We start from the raw sequence: 20,012 nt of genomic DNA on the forward strand, positions 1-20,012 counted from the left end.
AAACTAGGAGCACTTATTTGCTCAAGTTTGCCCTTGTACTTGAGTTGCTTTGTGGAGTCCATAGCTCAACTTTGTGACACTTCTCAATCACACTTCACTTCGGCAACCAAGGAAAATATGTTGAACATGAAGAAAGAAGATGCATCAACCATTGCTAATGTTGCAGCCCAAAAGCACTTTCGACAAATTCAACACATATGCTAAGAGGGTCTTATTTGATTAATGTTTTTGGGGTAATATGTAATATTTAGGAATCATATCTAATTTTGTTAAATGATCTTGTTGGTTTTTTGAAAATTTTGAAGGAATGTTCTCCGGTATGAGCTAAAACTCTTTAGTATGGCCACTGAATTTCAATATATCAAAGTATGTTGACTATTGGTGTTTATGTAAGAAAAATCAGTACTAAAGTGATGCTGAAGTTCAGAATCCAGTGAAAATGGAATTATGGAAATATGGAATGCAAACAAACTTTGTTGTTTTTAACTGCAATCTTAGCACTCTTACCAGTACCACTCATAATTTAATGTAAATTAAACAAATCATTGTTAACTTTTAATGGCCAATGTTTATGTAAGCTGGCTATGCAGTCTGCTTAGGGAGTTTGAAGTCCTAATTTTAAACCTGGACAAATAAGTAAATATTATTATAACATATGTCATTGAAAAAAGAAAAAGCTGGCTATGCAGTTTATATTATCACTTTCACTTGGAGCCTGTTCGGTTTGGCGTTGGTATACTCTTTCGCGCGTTCCTATATGGTTTCAACGTGTTCAGAAGCTACAAATTGTAGCATTAAAGTGGACGCACGTTTGCTAAGATTGCAACGTGAATACAAGTATCCCACTTATCGTAAGTTTTTGAACGAGACAGAATCTAAATCTATAAAAAAAAAAATTAAAAAAAAAAATTGGATTTTGCTTTAATTTTGTAAAAGTTTCTGAATGAGTTGTTTTAAGAATGTTTTCTAATGGATTTTATACTTTTAGCGAGAGAGCTCACTCTATTAGCATCGAAAAATTTATTCTTGCCATGAAAAATCACAAGCTCATCATAGGAATTTAACTATGTGGGACATTTACCATAACATTAACAAGATCAAATAATGTGCTTATTTCTAGATTACAGCACATTACAAGGAGGCAAATTATTATATGGCTATAAAAGAGCCATAATATGATTGCCTAATGCATTTCATTGACTAAATACAGCTTCTGATCATCCTTAATCATGCTAACGTCAATAATTTTACCAGCATCTTCTGATAAAATACAAGAGTCACCGGAAAATCCTATCTGTTCTGCTGCTGTTTTGATTAGCTCTTGAATGGTGTGTGGAATCCATAATACTATTCCATTTCTTCTTTGTTCTTTTGGATCCCACGGATGGAACGGGAACACTGTGCACTTCTTTGGATGTACTTTATCTGAAAAAAATGATAGATGGATTTAAATTTGAGTTTACAGCAATATATGATCTAGATTCAAGAAAAGTAGAGAAAAATGAAAAGATAAAAAGAAGGCTTTTGCGACATATCAGTACCTGTAATTTCTTGGGGAAAAGGGAATTCTGTCAATTGAGCTGATTTTGCATCTTCCAGTAGCTTTATCAGATTTTTATTTCCACTCATCCGAGCTTCATCAAGCGGAGTATTTCCCCATCTGTTTTGCGTGAAATGAAAAAAAAAAACGATAAGTTTTGGAATGAAAAGGAAAGAAACATTAAACCTATAGCATATTCTATATATATAGTTCAGCCAAGTATTTTGTAACCAGGGGAAAAATGGAGAAGGAAAAAGAGAACCATTTCATATTTCACCTATAACGGACAATCTTGGTCGGAGCACTAGTAATGTCTATAAAAACACAATTAAGAACTCACAACACAATACTTTTAATACCATGTTGATGTTCTGTTTTGGAATTGTATGTCCAGTATATGATAGCAAATCAAGATTTGAAATAATAATTATATGATTTATGGGCATATAGCCAACTCCACTTAGTGGGATAAGACTTGGTTGTTGTTGTCATCGTAAGATTTATAGGCATGAATTCTAGAAAACAGTAGCGTCGGGCGTCAGGATTATAGTTGTAGACACACGCAAGTGAGCATGCATGCACACAAACCTAGCACACTAGTGAATTGGGCCAATTTTAAATTTTCACCTGAAAACAAGTATGAAAAGGTTCCCCTTCTTGGAAACATTAGTAATGTTAGTCTAAACATGTAAAATAAGAATCAATTACAGTACCTGTCTTTGGTAAAAACACTAGCTCCGGCTTCTAATAACAACTTTGCCATGAAGATTAATCCTTCAGATGCAGCAACATGTAGGGGGGTTCGATAGTCATAATCTTTCAAGTTAGCATCCATTCCATAAGATAAAAGCCTTTTAAGATAATCCGAATCTCCTCTTGCAACCGCTGAGCATAAAAAACTACCACCATCATCTATCCTAAAAGAGGCCCCTTCTCTAACAAGTAAAGAAGCAATCTGATCGTGTCCATTCTTAACTGCTTCAAGTAGCGGTGTGTTCCCAAAGTTATCTGTGAAATTACGACATCAGTGATGTTTGCATTACCTAAAATTTAAGTTTGATCCTCGAGGAATATCTATATAGGTTACACAATTACCTTTGACGTTGATGTCTACACCTTCATGAATAAGAAGAAGTGTGATATCCTCATATCCTCTGCATGCAGCAAGATGCTATACGAAAAACAACAAAGGTTCTTATTAGGAAATCATTTTATAACAGCATTTGTTAGTGGCATAATCAATTAATCACCACATCGTAGATGAAGAGGATGGAATTTATTGATAACATGATATCATAGTAATACGTTTCAAGCTCCTTACCAAAGGTGATCTTCCATCATAATCTGTCTTTTTGGGATCAGCTCCAGCTCGAATCAAACTTGTTAGCTGATACATATCGCCATCAAAAGCTGTTCTATTGACCTTCAAAGCAAGATCAGATTCTAGCTTTCCAATATGGAATGTGATGTCTGACTCCAATTGCTTACCTCTAATAGACTCTTTTCCCTGTAAAATATGAGATATTAGGTGTCTCATGATCAGAAGACAATAAAATTGCATAATACCAAAATGAGTAACTTAGTACATCCATGCCGTGTTCAACCGGAGAGTAGCATAATGCATTTTGAACTCATGGTAGATACTCTATTAAAGGGAAGATGATGTCAAAAAAAATATAATGATTACCTCTAGAAGGTTGTCTAATACTTTCTTCCCATCATAAAAGTATATATCTAGGATATTTGAAAAGGATTGTTTATCAATCCGCAGGACCCTACACAGTTCACAAACACGAACAGTATGTGGCTGAGGAATGTTGCAAAGAATAGATATTTCTCCAAATGAGCTGTTGCGCTCTAGAAGTGCAACAGTTTCCTCGGACCCATCATCAGCTATGCCTACTTCCTCCTGCATTGAAACAGTTTTGGGCATTCAATAAACATAACTGAAACTCGTCTTCTGTGAAAAAACTATCGATGAAGTAGTTCTAAAATTCATACTAAAGTTGTTTCCTCTTTGTTGACCTATGGAAGATATTATGAAGAACAATCATAAGAATCTCAGAGATGCTATTCTCATAAACACTTTTACAAGGTAATACATTGCAAAGAAAATTCAGCATTATCCGGCATGAATCGGGTAATAAAAGGGTATGAATACTAGTAGGTCTAATTCCAGTTACTCAGAAGCTATGACTAATATCAGAAACCTGAAATATGGGAAAACATAGAAATTGAAAAATAGCGAAGTGGTTGTAGAAATATAAAATCTTACCAGCACACCATCACAGACAAAATATAGTTGATCTACAACGTAACCTTGTTGCATTATAACTTCCCCAGGAAGAAAGAATTCCTCATGGAGCCTAGTAACCTGAAAGATGAAAGAACATAAATTATTATCACCTGACATTACACGCGCAAGAAATGATAACGGACGAGCTAGAAACTCTCGTTAAACAAAGGTATCACTAATCTTATTCAGCATGCAGAAAAGAGGCCCATACTACCAAGTTCTTTTTTATCAATCCAAAGTTCAACCTTGAAAGTAAAAGTGGCAGTATCAATACAAAGTTTCTACATATATATGAAATATTACATATGTATGCACACACACACATACATTATATAATCAAAATGTAAAAAAATAAAATAAAAGTTATATATATGGCTGCACACATGCATAATTATATACTGAGTGGTAAAGACTGTTATTTAGGTAGTTTGTCTTTGAACAATAATCAGTCCTATACACCTATTCCTACAGTTTGTTGAGTAACAAGTGTTTGGATTTTTGTCATGTTATGTTACTCATCGTTTGATTTGTTGTGACCTACAAACAAACATTTAAATCAAACATTGAACCATTACCCTGACTTTTTGCAAATCAAACGGACCCTTGAATTCTTTCAAGGATAAAATTAGTGTAGAACATTTCAATTGTGTAGAAAACAATAAATCCAATGGACAAGGGCGCATAAAAGTTGAAAGCCATTTCCGATTGACGAAAAGATCAATGTCAATAAAATATACTTGTTTCCTTGAGTCTAAATAACAAAATATTTCATGTCAAAGAAAAACCAGTTAGAAAGTGTTGATCCCCTTAGTTTTAAGGTTTTAGATCAAGTCCAAAAAGCAAAAGAGAGCTTCCAGCTTTAGCCACCAAAAGTATAGATAATACTAATGTCATTTCATACTGATATATGGCAGGAAATGGGGAAAATATTACTTACAATCTGATTGATGAATTCTGAAGAGCATCCACTAAAAAGAGGAACGTTTTTGATGTATGGCGAATACAATGATTCGAATATCTGCAAAAGTTAATTAGTCTGTTACACAATAATCTACAAACCAGATGCTTTCATGGAAAATGTGAACAGAAGATGGCCTAAAACTCCAGCAGAAATTTGTCGCCAAAGAACAAAGATGAATTTTCTGAAACATAAGACAAATTTGACAGATATAACATATAGAGATGAAACGTAGGGAAATTTTACAAGTAAAGCTAACAAAACATGATTCCAGTGAACAAATTGAGAACAAATATCAACAAGCATTGGAAGCAGGTGGCAAAGCAAGCTATTGTAGAAAGTGAAACAAATAGGAACAATAACAATGTTGATTTCCATAGACAACCATAAATGATGCTAAAGGACCTCTTCTTTCTCTTATTACCTTAGATCGAATAGAAATGGGAATATCCTGAAGGACTGCAGCGTCAGTGTAGCTGCTTTCAAACTGCAAACGCACGTGGCCCTTTATTTGTTCACGGATATCCTTATGAAGTTTATTTCTATTCATATATTTCATCAGATCTGTCATCCTGTCCCTAAACTTTTCAGTCTTTGATCCCTTGACTATCAAGGCTGTCATGTTACCGATCAAGTAAGCACCAAGAACCATGTCAAATGAAACATAAATCATTATGAATATCATCTCCCTCAAATTTACTGCATGTATATCTCCATATCCTGTGAAAGAAAAGAAAGTTGCAAGCATGATACATTCAGAATAACTTTCCAAGAGTGATAAGATAGTATACAATTTGGACAAAAAAATTAATCATTCAGAATCGATGCAAATAATACATGGATCTACATAGAAGCGGTTCTGATAACGGTCAGTTCATACATTTAACCTAGAAAAACTGCAGCAGCAAACAAAGTAACAGCTGTGTCATGAACTAAGGTTCACATTTCAATTTGTGTTGATATGTCTCACCACACCAGGACAGTAATTTCATAACAGATGGTGTTGTGATTTGGTCTGTGTGAAAACAGTGGCTGAGTTTCTTCTGCTTTATTTTTCAAAGCACTGAAACTTGAGTTACTATGACATTCTTATCAGTAAAATTATGTGAATACTAATGACAAATAACAACATTCAAGACTTATGCTTACCAAGTGGAGTTGGTTACAAGGATTAAATCATCATAATACAACTTGGTTCTAAGTCTACATAGACCAAATGTTCACTAAATCTGTTTAAATGGTTACTCCAACAATTTTCTTCAGACTATATCTAATCCTTTATTCAGAGTTTCTTTCAATTGTTTCCCAAACAAAGAGTAGAGGAAGAATCATTGATCCATCACATTAAAGATATGTCTAAGTTCTACAATTGGCTAGCAATTATCGCATACCCCTCTAATTTTATCTATGCTAGTGACCATCTATTTAAATACTGAAAGCAGACCACTCCCACTACATAGGTTGGGTGAAGATAACTAATGCCAGACAAAATGAAAATCATTATGCATTATGAATTAAATCTAATTAAATTTTAAAAAAAGATACCTACCGACAGTAGCCATAGTAACAATAGCAAAATACAACGATGTCGTGTAGCGCTTCCAAATATCAATTTCTCTGAACTTTGAATAAGCATAGTCACCGAGTTTCAAACTTCCTATCCATGTGTAGCCCTCTTGGGATTCAGGTAGTGTAGTAGCTAAATAGTAGAATATGCAGGCTGCTGTGTGAGTGCAGTAGAGTTCAACAACTAAAAGTTTCACAATCCGAGCAATAATGTAATTGACACGTATATCTTTCTCCAAATTCCTGAAAAATTGCACAACTCTCTCTGCCCTATATAATCTGATCCATAATAGGTACCTCACTTCCTCTCTCCGTCCACAAGCCTGTTCATAAAAGGTTAACCTCAATGAACTGGAAACTTTCAATAATAAAGAACTTGCTATAAAACCAGAAGTCATGACAAAGGGCTTTAACAAGTTATTATAACAAGTTTCGTTCTACATCTGTACTCTCCATGTTTCAAAACCACAGCCAACATTAATCTTAACTTGTGCTTAGCTAAATAAATTGCGCAGGAAGACACACAAGTACAAAATTCTGCCTTTTAATAACAGGCTTCGCAACTTGTGCAACAAAGTGTTGTATGCAACATGACTAATGATTAATATATACATTCTTAAGTTTGTAAACTTGTGAACCAGCGAAACAGAAACACAACAAAAGAACCATGACACATGTGCCATTGCTATGAGGGGTTAAACTATATTTGTGACTATAGGACACAAAAGAAATGCCCAAAAATTTCTATCACCCCAACATAAAGTATTGTGACAGACTATCAACAAATAGTTGGTCAATTGAACTGGACATTTGACTCGCCTAACTTTATATAGATGTTAAAATGATTTAAAATCAAATCTAATCCCAGTGAAATTTCCATGGAAAGTTAAAGAAAAAGTAAAATGGGGATAAAGTTTCCTCTAATTCTAATAGTTGACATTTCATTGCAAACTGGAAAATATGCTAAAAGCCTTGAACTGCTGTGAAAGAAGAACAGGCATTATATAAATCATTTTTGAAACAATGTTTAGGATCATAGTAAATTATAGAGGCCAATACAATTCCTCAAGTGAGAAATGTATTCTGGAAATTTAGGTTTATCTGCAAGAAGTAGAACCTTGTAGATGAGGTCCCAGGGCATACATCCAAGAAGATCAATGACAAAGGTAGATTTTAGATACCTACAGAAAAGAAACAAGGAAGCCATAAATCAAATGAAAAACAATTCAATATGCTGACCAGCATCCCATTTCAGCATATATCAAATATCAGCTATACAACAATAACGGATGCGGTGCCATAGATCTTGGATAGACTATGATACCATCATAAAAATTATATTGTGTCACACTTAACCTATTAAACCGACATTATAAGGTGAGAGATATCTCACAATTATAAACATTGTTTCAGACTATATCTATCAAATGTGTAACTATTATCAAGAAATACAACATAAGGAGAAAATTTACCGCAGAGCAATAGGAGTACGATTGCAAACCATGCGATAGGTCTGACTGTCTCTATAAGCAACAAAGAACTGCAAAACAATGTCCACAAGAAAAGCTATTTGTCCTACAATATCCAGTATAAAGAGATTCTCTGGCAGGCCACGAAAAAATCCAAACTCCATTGGGGTGAAGAAAGATGAGTATACTGCCCATAACAATATAAATTTGAGCCATGCACGATACCACCTGCATTGTTCATTAATATCATCAAACAATTTAAGTCTTCATTTATGAGGGACTTGAGCAAGAGAGTAAACTCAAACTGTAATATCAAACATAAAATACACAAGACATTTATCAATACTTGAGGGACTTAAGCAAGAGAGTGAACAAACTCAAACCGTAATATCAAACATAAAATACACAAGACATTTATCAATACTTGAGGGACTCGAGCAAGAGAGTAAACAAACTCAAACCGTAATATCAAACATAAAATACACAATGGTGTTTGAAACAAAGATAATTAAAACATGACCGAACATCAAACTGGTGTACTCATTGGTTCAAGGTTTAGTATGTGTTTGGTACCCAGTTTGCACTCAAGAATCAGGTTTAAACACATCTTCCAATGCAAATTTTAACCCAAAAGCTAAACTCTACATACTGCAGCTTCTATGCAAACGGCGTTTTCTTCAATCTCACCACTACAACAAACACAACTTTAATGGTTTAACCGAGGTCAAACAGCAGTTGAACCGGTAATAATTAAATAATAATATTTTTATTAATTTTTAATATCTTATACCAAACAAAATACAAATATTAAACTAAAAATTGAATATTTATAATTTTAGAATATCAAAACTCAAAATTATAACTTCATTAATTCTGTTTCTACTTAAAGAAAAAAATAAAAATAAAAAGAGGTACCACTTAAAAAGGATTGGTACAAGCTTGTACCACAACAAGCTCACAGCAGAGTATACCATCGCTCCCACACCCCAAACAATGGCACCCAGCATCTTACCATTGCTAGTAAAATATGAAAGGCACCAAACTATACCACATATGTGTGAGCTGAATTGTATATGCTTTTATGCAACCCACTAGTAACATACCCGTGCATCCGCACGGGTGCTGGTTGGTCGGGGACGAATTTGTGCAGTATAAACTTGACATTAAATATTTGTAAACAGTTTTTTTTAAAGAGAAAGAATTTGTAAACAGTTGAAATGTATACATATTAAACAAATTATTATTAATATTTTTGTAATGTAGTATATAAAACGTTGGATAACAAAAATGATTATTAAAAATATGTTTTTCTATCATGTGCAAATTTGCAAATTTTTTGTATAATAATTTATATTATAATATCAAAATTTTTTATATGCAAATTGAAACAATAATATTATAAACTTATATGATTTTTCTCCTAAAACAATATTGACTAATATAATTTTAAAATATGTTTATCAAATTGTCATGTGTATAATAATCATTTTAAAAATTTACCAGTGACAACATGTCTCGTGTATAATTATTATTTTAATTTTTTAATCAAAGACAATACGACACATGTATTATAATTACTTTAAGTTTTTAATTAATGAGAACATGTCTCGTATATAGTGACGACTCGTCCCATGTTTAATAATTATTTTAAAATATATATCAATGACAACATGGTCCGTGTATTATAATTACTTTAAGTTTTTTATCAATGAAAACATATGTCGTGTATAGTGACGACTTGTCCCGTGTATAGTAATTATTATTAGTGACGACTTATCTTGTGTATAATGATAATTTTTATATTTTTATCAGCAACAATTTTTCAAGTATAAAATAATCATTTTAAAAATTTATTTGTGACAACCTGTCATGAGTATAATAATCATTTTAAAACATGATCTGACGACATATTCCATGTATAATTATTATTTTTAACTTTTTAGCAGTAGCAACCTATCCCTTTCTTATATTGTGGAGACTTTTTTACATTGTATAGAATTTTAGCAACGACAATTATTTAAGTGTATAATAATTTTCGACTTATACAATTTTATAATATGTTTTCCAACTTGTCGTGTGTATTAGTGATGACTTGTCCCAGGTATAATAATTATTTAAAAATTTATATCAATGACAATATGACTCGTGTATTATAATTACTTTAAGTTTTTATGAATGAAAACATGTCTCTTGTATTAGTGACGACTTATCTTGTGTATAATGATAATTTTTATATTTTTAGCAGCAACAATTTTTCAAGTATAAAAAAATTATTTTAAAAATTTATTTGTGACAACCTGTGCAAAATAACTTTTCCCGTGTATAATAATAATTTTAATTTTAATTTTTTGACGGAATTTTTAAATTTTTAGTAGCAATAACTTTTCAAGTGTATAATAATCATTTTAAAAATTTATCAATGACAACTTTTCATGTGTATAATAATTGTTTTAAAACTTCATCTGCGACAACGTGTCCCGTGCATGATTAATATTTTTAACTTTATAGCAGCAACAACTTGTTCTTTCTTATGTTGTGTAGACTTTTTTATATTGCATGGATTTTTAGAAACGACAATTTCTCAAGTGTATATTAATAATTGACCTATACAATTTTAGAATATGTTAGCCACTTGTTATGTGTATAATAAAGAATAAATATCAATCTTCAAAACAAAATTATAGTTGAAAAAAATAGGAGTCTAAAAAGCAATTTAAAAAATAGGATAATTGTCATGGTTAGGCCCAAACCGTGTAAAAAGACAGAAGAAAGCCCAATAGATAACTTTCCATAACAAACCCTAATTTTCATTTCCCATTAACCAAAGACAGAAGAAATTTTTCTCTCTCTCCCTCTCTGCGCCGTATCTTCTTCTTCTCTGCCCTCACAAATCAAGAAAACCTCCTTCTCTCTTCATCTGCAACTAACTCCGACCACCGTACTTATAAATAAAGCCACCGTTTTTATCGTCTCATTCTCCTATACAAAACCCACTTATTTATTTTGAGATCAAGGAAAGTATGAATATTGAGTCCAATTTCTCTCCGATTTTGCAGCCACCGTACGTTAGCGTCCTCTGCAAAAATCAAAGTGATATTTTGCTTACTCTAAACATCTACAACAGAAAATTACGGCCGGAGCAACTTTTTTTGGGGACAACCGCAACATCAATAGCTTCAGTTTCGTCGTCCAACATGCAACAACAAAAACATTCAAAAGATGAAAATTGATGTGATTCTCTTATATTTTCAAGACATGTAAGATTTGTTTTTGTAGATTAATGAATATGTTTTAGGTTTTTTTAGATCTAATACTAATGTTATTTTGGTAATCCTTTTACTGGATGGATCTTTGATAAAGAAGCTAATATTGCAATTTCCTTGAAGACTTCGTTTGAGTTGTTTTGTGGTTCATGCAAAAATAGATGGCTTTCTTTACCACAAAAAATTATCATTTTTATTCCAATTTTGAATTTAAAAAAAAATAAAAAAAAAATGAAACTTTTGTTCAGCAAATAAGGTTTTTTTTTAACTGGTGAATGATATTTTTCTTTTGCATATCAAAAAAATGTTTTTTTTCCTTATATATTCGATCCCTGTTTTTTATTTTTTTATTTAACAAAAGTTACAACTCTGTTTTTTCTTTTTTGAAAAAATTATTTCTTTAATAGATTCTTTTTAGAGAGTCTCTAGAAAATCAGAACACCAGCAACTCATCCCTGTTTCTCATTTTTTTTTTTGTAGCTTTGATATGGAATCTTCAATGGACAGCTTACAAAAGTCTATAATTCCCATTTTCGACAAACTTGGATCTCAATCATGGAATTGTGCAGCTGATCTGGAACCATCATCATGTAAGCTCTCTTTTGGACCTATGTGATCTACTTCTTTCACACATGCAACAAATAACAACAACAACAAACAAAATCAGCTTTTATATTCATATCCTTAATTGTATGAAATTGATTTCTTCATCATATTTATTTATTTGATACATGCAACAACAAAATCACATTTATTAAAGCAAAAGAAAAGTTTCTTGTGAGGAAACAAAATTGGTTATAAGTCAACAAAAAAAAATTATGTTTTGCTGGTAAATATTGTTTAGTAAATTATTTTGTTGTTGTTTTCAAAGAACTTTTTTTTTGTTTAATTTTAATGAAATTGATTATTTACATGATAGACAAAAAAAAATTATGTGTAAACCTTATTTAATATTTTTTTCTATCATTTAAATGATTTATTTATGTACATAGAAAAAACAGATTTTAAATAATTTTTTTGTCAAAACATAAATTTTGTTTCAATTGATAGTTTTATGTTTCGACAAAAAAATATAAATTTTGTAGGAAAAAAAGTATGTTGTTTTGGCTGTTGATACAAAAACTCATTAAATAAAATTAAGTTAACTTAAGTTGGGTCCTCCTATTTTTCCTTATTTCCTCATACTTAAATTGACATATTTCTTTTATGCATTAAAAAAAAACACTACAGTTTCTGAGATTTACAATAGCATGGGTTCTTCAAGTGTGATATTCTATCCCAGTTTATACATAATAATGACATTACAATTCCAAAATTTATATTTCTTCCTACTTTTATTGTTCTTACTCTTTTATTGTTCTTACTCTTTCATAATGATATTCATCACGTCTATTTCTTCTTTGTTATTTTTGTAGAGGAAAAAAAAGGGTAAGTTTGCAAAAATATAAAGGCAGAACTTTATTATAGTTTGGATATGAATATTGTTCGATATACTTTGAAATAGAGTTTGTTATATGTTTATGCAGTTGAAAAAAAGAAGAAAGTGAACTTAGTTTAGTTTAACATGATGATATGAAGGACATAAAGAAGGGAGAAGACATGTTTGCAAAGAGAATGAAGAAGAAAGAAGAGTTGTTTTTGTTACCTTACATTTCCTTTACATTTGCTGCAAAATAAGAAAGTGAAGATTAAGAAAAAGTGAGAGAGAAGAAAAATGAAATAACAGATTTGTAAAAGTATTGAATCTTATAGAAAAGAGTTATGAAATTTGAAATTCAAATGTGAGAGTTTGCCCCCAAAATTTTATACAGCAAGTGGACATGTGAACTCTATGTATTGGTAGAAGTGCATATTGAATTGACACTTTGGGTCAGACTTGGGAATCCGAAAAAGTGAATACTATTTAGTTTTAGTAGTCAGCATGAAACCGGGAAAAGAAATTTGAAGTGCAATGAAACAATAAAAAACATAACTTGGTAGTTACATGACATCATTTTTGTAAAGATAGGTCATTTGGTTACCAAAAGCAATATTTAGACTTGTTTTACCCCTCAATTTAGGACGTGTCATTAGTAGAGGATGTCCAGTTTGGGTTTTTCCACAACATAGTATCTTCTTATATTAAGGAGGATGGTAGTTGAAGCTCACTAATGTCATATGGATCCATGTTGGCATCAGTGTCTCAATCAAGTAATAAAGTGTAAGCCTTTCAATATACATGTGTATGCTATTTCTGGATAAGTTTCCAGAATGTCCCTCATTTACTGCATGTGGGGACGTGGGGTGTTACTTTTCAATTTCTTCATATTAATGTGACAAGGGTCGTTATTGTTTGTTACCATGCACATTTTTATTTAACTAACAATCTTCAAGACCATAACATAATAATATTATTATCATTTCTACGTGTTGAAGTCCCAGTTTGCTTAAAAGAGATAATTAGTAGATGAGTTTTTCGCTATAAATGAAGACGTTCTAGATATTTATCAACAAAGAAAATAAAAAGACTTTAGATTCCTAGTATTAGCTACGTGAAATATTTGTTCCACGACTCCTGCCACCATATTTCTTCTATACGAGTAAATAGGCAAATTTATACTTATATTGTAGTTCATTGTATATATTTTCTATAGACATCAATTAATATTATTTATAATATCAGAAAAATGGACACTAACGTGACTTGTCTATTTTTTTTCCCTATTGTATTTCATTGTATATATATTTTAATTTAATTTCTTTGATTCAATTTTATAAAATTTATGTTATCTAAACTTATGTAAATTTTAGATTTAATTTTTTTTTTAAAATCATTTAATAATTCATATTGTATAATCGTGTTATATATAATATTATGTCATGAGTGCTATTAGTATCTCCCTTACTATTTTTTCAGAAAATCACACATCTCTTAATTTATCAATCCAAATATGAAAAATACAATTTTTTTCTCCCTGAATGGATAAATAAATAAATAAATACATGTTTTTCTTAGAATAATTAGGTGTGAAAAGAAGCACCTAAATGTCATTGGTGGATTTTCCAAAGGTGTGACGCTACTATGTATTTTGGGCCAAAAAGGAAAACGGCGCTTCTCATTAACGAGGAGAATTGTTTTTCTGACCCCTTAATGTCTCTTAGACCTTTAAAAATGTTCAGTAGATAATTCTTAAAGGATATTTTTTTTTTCAAAAAAACAGAAAAACAAATTCTTAAAGAATATTTTCTTTTTTAGTTTTAACATTTTGGATAGAAAACTCTCAAAGCATTTTTCAGCCTAAAGATATATTGAGGGGCCAAAAAAGCAGTTATCATCCACGAGTTCACCAAGGTGTGTAATATTTTGTTTTAAGAAGAGCATATAACTTCTTTAACTTTTAAAAGAATGTTACTATTTTTTTGCTGTTCAATGCATCTCCCAATCGGATCCAAGAGACTAATCTTATGAAATTACAAAGATCTATTAGACTGATTGATGCTTCTCAATAGATACCCTTCTATATACATCGAACAGAAATCTAAATATATGTTTAAATGAGCATATATCATTATCAACTTTGCATCTTGAATACGAAACATTTTGATTTAAGAAAGAATCATGTAGATCAAGACAAGACTGAGACATCTTCCTATGGCATATATTAATTAAAATTCTATACATGTCAAGCCATGATTAACAACAAGTGTATAAATGTCAAAATGGCATGTGAGTATTGTCTTCAATAATTAGTGTTAATTTTTTATAAAAATTAAATTAAATTAAATTATATAACTAATGAGCTTTTTTTTTTTTAAACTTTAGACTTTTTTTAAATACTAGATGAGATGACAAAGTCATTATAAACTTACAAACAAAGTGGAGGTGTCGAGATTCGAACCTACCTCGTAAGAACGCAGGGTTTGAAAAAAGTGGAGTAGTTTCTAAAAAACCAAGTTCAATCTTTGGTCCATTTTGACAATTCAAATAAAAATAAACATTTGTATTTATTTGTTTTTACTTTAAGGGGGTCTATATTAATTGGCTGTACAGAGGAATTTAATAATCATGCAAATATATTTTGTCAAAAAAATAATAATGATAATCCACAAGTCCTAGCTCAACTGGCAAAATGCCGAAATTGTTAGGCCGGATACTATGACCGGGGTTCGAACCCCGGTTGTAAGTTTATAATGGCTTTGTCATTTCGTCTATCTACCAAAAAAATATAAATATAATGATCATACAAATATATTGATGAGTCATTGACACATCTAGTTTTATTTTATCATTTCTCATTTATCTTAGGAACCGAAAAGGTTTAAACAGAAAAAATTCAGTGCATTTCTATTCTACATTACTATAATTATGGGGTATTTTGGGAGAATGTGTACTACAATCAATATCATAAATTATTATATTTACATTCTTAAAAAAAAATATTATTATGTCAGTTTTGAGGCTTAGAGAAATGAAGAAAAATCAATCAGTCTAATAAAAAAAATGAAGAAAAATCATTGTGTCAGTTTGTAGTTTAGAAAAATACATTCCCTCAAATATATTCTCTATGAATTTCAGTTCATATATCCTATGCGTAAGATTTTCTACACCGTCAATAAATCACATGTAAATTAAAAATAATATTTTATTCATATACATTGTCGCTAAATCATAACCGTCGACTCGATAAAAGTATCCTAATTGATTTTGGGAAAAAAGTATTCTTGCATATACTAACATTTTTTAAAAAGTGCATTAAAATTAAACTCATTAACAATTACTCATAAGCTCTGATACCAAAGAAGAAGAAAAATTACTCATAGGGTGTGTTTGGTAAAAATAAGCTATAAGCTAACTGATAACTGATAAGCTAGCTGATAGTTGAAAAGCTAGCTTATAGCTGGTGACTTATAGCTGAAAAGTTAGCTTATTAAATTTAAAAGTGTTTGATAAAATTAACTGTTGAAGTGACTGATAAATATAAAATGACGTAAAAGGATGTGCTTGTTTAATTTTTAATATAAATCATATATATAATTTTTATTACTTAACGTATTTCTTTTTAAAAATTTAAATATATTTCAAATTATTTTCATCTCTAAAATGATAAATGTATATATAAATTTAATTGATATTTTTTATTAACAAAACTTTTTTTTATGAATTTTATTTAACTAAACTTGCTTCACTATTTATTGTAAATTTTACGTAAAATTATTTATTATATGAATTATGAACAAGGTCAAAAAAACAAAAAAAGTGAACAAAAAAATTTAAAAAGAAACCATAATATATGACAACATGGTTAACGTGGACAGTTACCACAAGAATGTGGGTATTTTTTTATTATAAAAAAATAAAATAAAATAAATAAAAGGTTAAAATAGGAAGAAAATATAACAAGCTACAAGCTAAAAGCTCAAAAGCTACTTGAAATAGCTTTTCAAAAAACACTATAAGTTAGTGGGAAAAGCCTTTTACCAAACATGTCTTATTCTATCAAAACAAGCTTATAAACTAGTTCAACAAGCTATAAGCTAGCTTATCTGTGTTATCAAACACAAGCTTCCACTTTAATCGTAAGATTTTTTTTTTTTTTTTGTGGTTTTGTGGCTTGTAATCGTTCGTTCATTACTTGGACTCTAATTAAAAACCAAAGATCATTACCGAGACAAGAGACGCCTGATAAGCCTAGTCATAGGAGCAATGGAAAATAACGCAAAACAAGCGATCACATCACATGAATTGCGGATACAGCCAAAGAATAACAGCCAACATGCCACGTATCCATGTACTAACCCCTTTCATTCAAACTTGCCGCCATTTCAAACCATAATAAACTACTACCACCCAACCAAAATACACCAATACTAACCAAACACCACCACCTTCACTTATGAAACACCGACAGACATTCGATACAACACTAACACGTAAATATCAATAAAATTTTGAAATAATGATATAATTCAATATAATTGTAAGTGTGGATATTATGTTAGAATTGTACATGATATGCGTTAGACGCTGAGATTTGTTAAACGCCGAGCAACACCTTCAATAAAGAGTGTTGATGTAATAGAAATCTTCAACCTATAATTTTTTATTTCAACGAAGTGACAAGTACTACTAGAACTCACGTAAATAACTATGTGTTTCAGACTATAACTTAGGTGAAATTATATAGCGTAAGCTTAGCAATATTAACATTGTAAGTTGAGTTATATTTTACGGAGATTCTTACCCGGCCATCACCCTCAGCTAATTAAGTAACTATACACTAAATTTTTTTAATACATATCACCTTTATAAGTGGTTTATCATAGACGAGTATTTAGAAATGTTTAAAACTCAATTAAGATATGCTAATGATTCTCCTCATTTATTAAATTGAACTAATAATTTAGTTGATACCTGTCGATATCAATCAACTCAGCATTTTAGTGGTATCCATCCAATCTCATTAAAAAATTTGATTCACTTTAGACCGCTCATAAATTTGCCTGTGTGGAAGAACTCACCCTATATACACTATTTAAATTTCATCACATCACAGTCAATAATTAGCAATTACCACCACTACTAATTATAGTTAATAAACTAAAACAAAACGGAAAATAAAAAAAAGAGAGAGAAGAGAAGTTAAATAAAGTAAAGTAATAAAACTAACCTGTTATGAGGATTTATAACGAATTCATGAAGAAGAGTTTGACGACTGAACTTTCTCCAACCTAACTCTTTCTCAATCAGATTAAATCTGCTTCCTCGAGATGATTTCAATTTATCTCGAAGATCCTGCACTTCATAATCTCTTTCATCCGAAGAAGAAGAAGATGATGATCTCGAACACGTCGCCGTCTGATTATTAATCCTTTCATCCTCTTCCTTCATCTCCTTCTTGTCAATCATTGATTTCAACCTAAGAAAAAATTTCAATATATTTTTGAAGGATTGTTTAATTAATCTAGATCAATCTACGATAACAGCTAATTAAGGTCGTGTTATGGTTATAATGTGTATAGGAGGAAATAACGGTTTTGGAGAGAAATGAAAAAGGATGAGATTAATGATGAGAATCACGAGAAGGATTTGAAAAAATGAAAGGTCACGTGAATTGATGATATAAGGGTTTATGATTGTGAAATGAAAAAGAGATTAAGATTGAGTTGTTCGTGAGCGAGCGAGGAGAGAAAATGAATCAGAAAAACAAAACTGTAGTTGGATTTATTTTATTTCTCTCTGCTGCCAGATAGATAACGGCAGGGGATCCATTTTTATACCTATTCGTTATTTTATTTTTTTGATTTGAAGGGCACCCAACTTGCAAATTTAATTTATTTATGTCACATTTTACTTTAATCAAGATATATTAAAAGCTTCAATCAAAAAATAATATAAATTAAAGAAATAAATAAATTAAAAGCCCTTAAAAAAATAAGAGATTAAATTAAATAAAAGATGGAGCTTGATTATTGTACATGGATGGTGTATTTATACATGCATGCAATGATATATTGTCACATCAATTAATGAATATGACAATATACATTAAGGGTGTGATGGCGCGTTTCAGTGAGGTGGTGTGCACCGGAAATAGCTTGCTCACCCAAAACGTTGCATCCCGATTTGGAGATTTTTGTCCACGTGTCTTCATGGGATTAGCGTTCTAACTGGTCCAAAACACTAATCAAATCCTAATATATGACATGCTATATATTATTTTAACTATTATTTTATAAATTGATTGGTACATACCATACCATGAACCTATTTTTTTATTACAGTTATAGTTTTTATAAATTGTAGAAACCAAGGTCTAAATGTAATTTGAGATACCCTCTTTCCTTTATTCAAATTGAAAGACTTGTTGACGTTTTCACTTGTGTTGTAGATTGATTTAAATTTTGAAGAAAAAATTAAGCATCGAATGATTTTTTATTATTATTAAGTACATGAATTTTAAGACTTTTTGAATATTCAAGAACACAAATGTGTTAATTGAAATATAATATTCCCACTTTTGTTATCAGTTACCATGACCGGTGACGCCACCCTTTAGCTTGTATGGATGTTTTGTTGTAATCTTCTTGTTATTATTTCGCTTTTTTCTTTCATCGCGGTGATCATTTCCTTAGCACCAATGACTTGACATTGTATTTGTTTTGGGTGTTCCTCTTTTGCACGCCTTGTGCGAGATGAAACACCTTTGGTAATATATTTATTTCATTTTGGCTTTTTCAAAAAAAAATGCGTTAATTGAATAACCTTTTTATTTAGATGTCAATTTTTTTTTATACATGACTCGTCAACAACCGAATTGGTTTGGTTTAATTTTAATATTAAAAGCATGGGTTAGACATTCAATCTAAACCAAAGATAGTTGATTGATTTAGGTATTGAGTTTGGTCAAATTCTACCCAATTCACGAACACCCTTATAATCAACTCACAAATTTACTACATTATATTTAGCGGTTTTGTAAACAAATGTGCAATCATTGATTGCTTTGGCAAGTTCTCTCCAAATGACAATGGGAAACAATTTCACACATTCAATCCCCTTGAATATAGCTTCTGTTTTTAAGAAGTAACATAACTTAGTTGATAAACACGTTACACAATATACATAAATCGAGATTCGAAGTTCAAATTCTCCACCTATTCATCTTGAAGGATAAGTTTATAGCAAATAGATTGCTTGACAAAAATACAATTTCACACATCTTAGTTAATGATTACTCAACTACTACAACTAATTCCATAATTCACATTTGGATTTCTCTCACTTCCCTTTGTGGCCACGTCATCCACCTTCTTGTGTGCAGGTTTCTTAACCATAAGGAGTTACTCATTTTTATGTAAAATGGGACTAGAAAAAAGACACTAAGGTACGACTGTATAAAAGTAGGCTCCCCTTAAATCTTTATCATTAAAAATATTATTT

At 30.8% G+C, this 20,012-nt stretch overlaps 1 protein-coding gene and 2 long non-coding RNA genes across 4 annotated transcripts; 1 reads left to right on the plus strand and 2 right to left on the minus strand.

Annotated features, from left to right (window-relative positions):
* Positions 1 to 1,019: 1,019 nt before the first annotated feature.
* Positions 1,020 to 18,320, minus strand: SKOR (STELAR K+ outward rectifier). Of its 2 annotated transcripts, none has more exons than XM_085708860.1 (13): positions 17,740 to 18,320; positions 7,833 to 8,057; positions 7,478 to 7,541; positions 6,344 to 6,683; positions 5,219 to 5,514; positions 4,774 to 4,854; positions 3,816 to 3,914; positions 3,228 to 3,449; positions 2,862 to 3,047; positions 2,636 to 2,711; positions 2,254 to 2,548; positions 1,542 to 1,660; positions 1,020 to 1,425 (listed from the first exon to the last, which is right to left on the minus strand). In XM_085708860.1, exons 1-13 carry the CDS (start codon positions 17,976 to 17,978, stop codon positions 1,184 to 1,186), a joined length of 2,484 nt encoding a protein of 827 aa, XP_085564986.1. In that variant the 5' UTR covers positions 17,979 to 18,320; the 3' UTR covers positions 1,020 to 1,183. The 2 variants fall into 2 exon arrangements, with proteins under 2 accessions (XP_085564986.1, XP_085564987.1); XM_085708861.1 differs by lacking the exon at positions 17,740 to 18,320 and adding an exon at positions 8,745 to 8,894.
* On the plus strand, positions 10,835 to 12,893 carry LOC146923749 (uncharacterized). Its single transcript, XR_015009858.1, has 3 exons — positions 10,835 to 11,086; positions 11,573 to 11,682; positions 12,619 to 12,893. It is a non-coding gene; the product is annotated as an uncharacterized LOC146923749 (long non-coding RNA).
* On the minus strand, positions 11,526 to 12,791 carry LOC146923750 (uncharacterized). The gene is made up of 2 exons (XR_015009859.1): positions 12,738 to 12,791; positions 11,526 to 11,712 (listed from the first exon to the last, which is right to left on the minus strand). It is a non-coding gene; the product is annotated as an uncharacterized LOC146923750 (long non-coding RNA).
* Positions 18,321 to 20,012: the final 1,692 nt, after the last annotated feature.

Source organism: Medicago sativa, chromosome 5, assembly GCF_051527215.1.
Source record: "Medicago sativa cultivar Bolivia chromosome 5, Bolivia_mono, whole genome shotgun sequence".
In the NCBI taxonomy this organism is placed as follows: Eukaryota; Viridiplantae; Streptophyta; class Magnoliopsida; order Fabales; family Fabaceae; genus Medicago; species Medicago sativa.

Excerpts from the sequence above, each read along its gene's own strand:
- SKOR (XM_085708860.1), bottom strand. The coding sequence starts at position 17,978 with ATGATTGACAAGAAGGAGATGAAGGAAGAGGATGAAAGGATTAATAAT. Across the intron at positions 5,515-6,343 it reads TGTTACTATGGCTACTGTCG|GATATGGAGATATACATGCA; the intron begins GTAGGTATCTTT and ends TTTCTTTCACAG. Across the intron at positions 3,915-4,773 it reads CAGAATTCATCAATCAGATT|GTTACTAGGCTCCATGAGGA; the intron begins GTAAGTAATATT and ends TTCATCTTTCAG.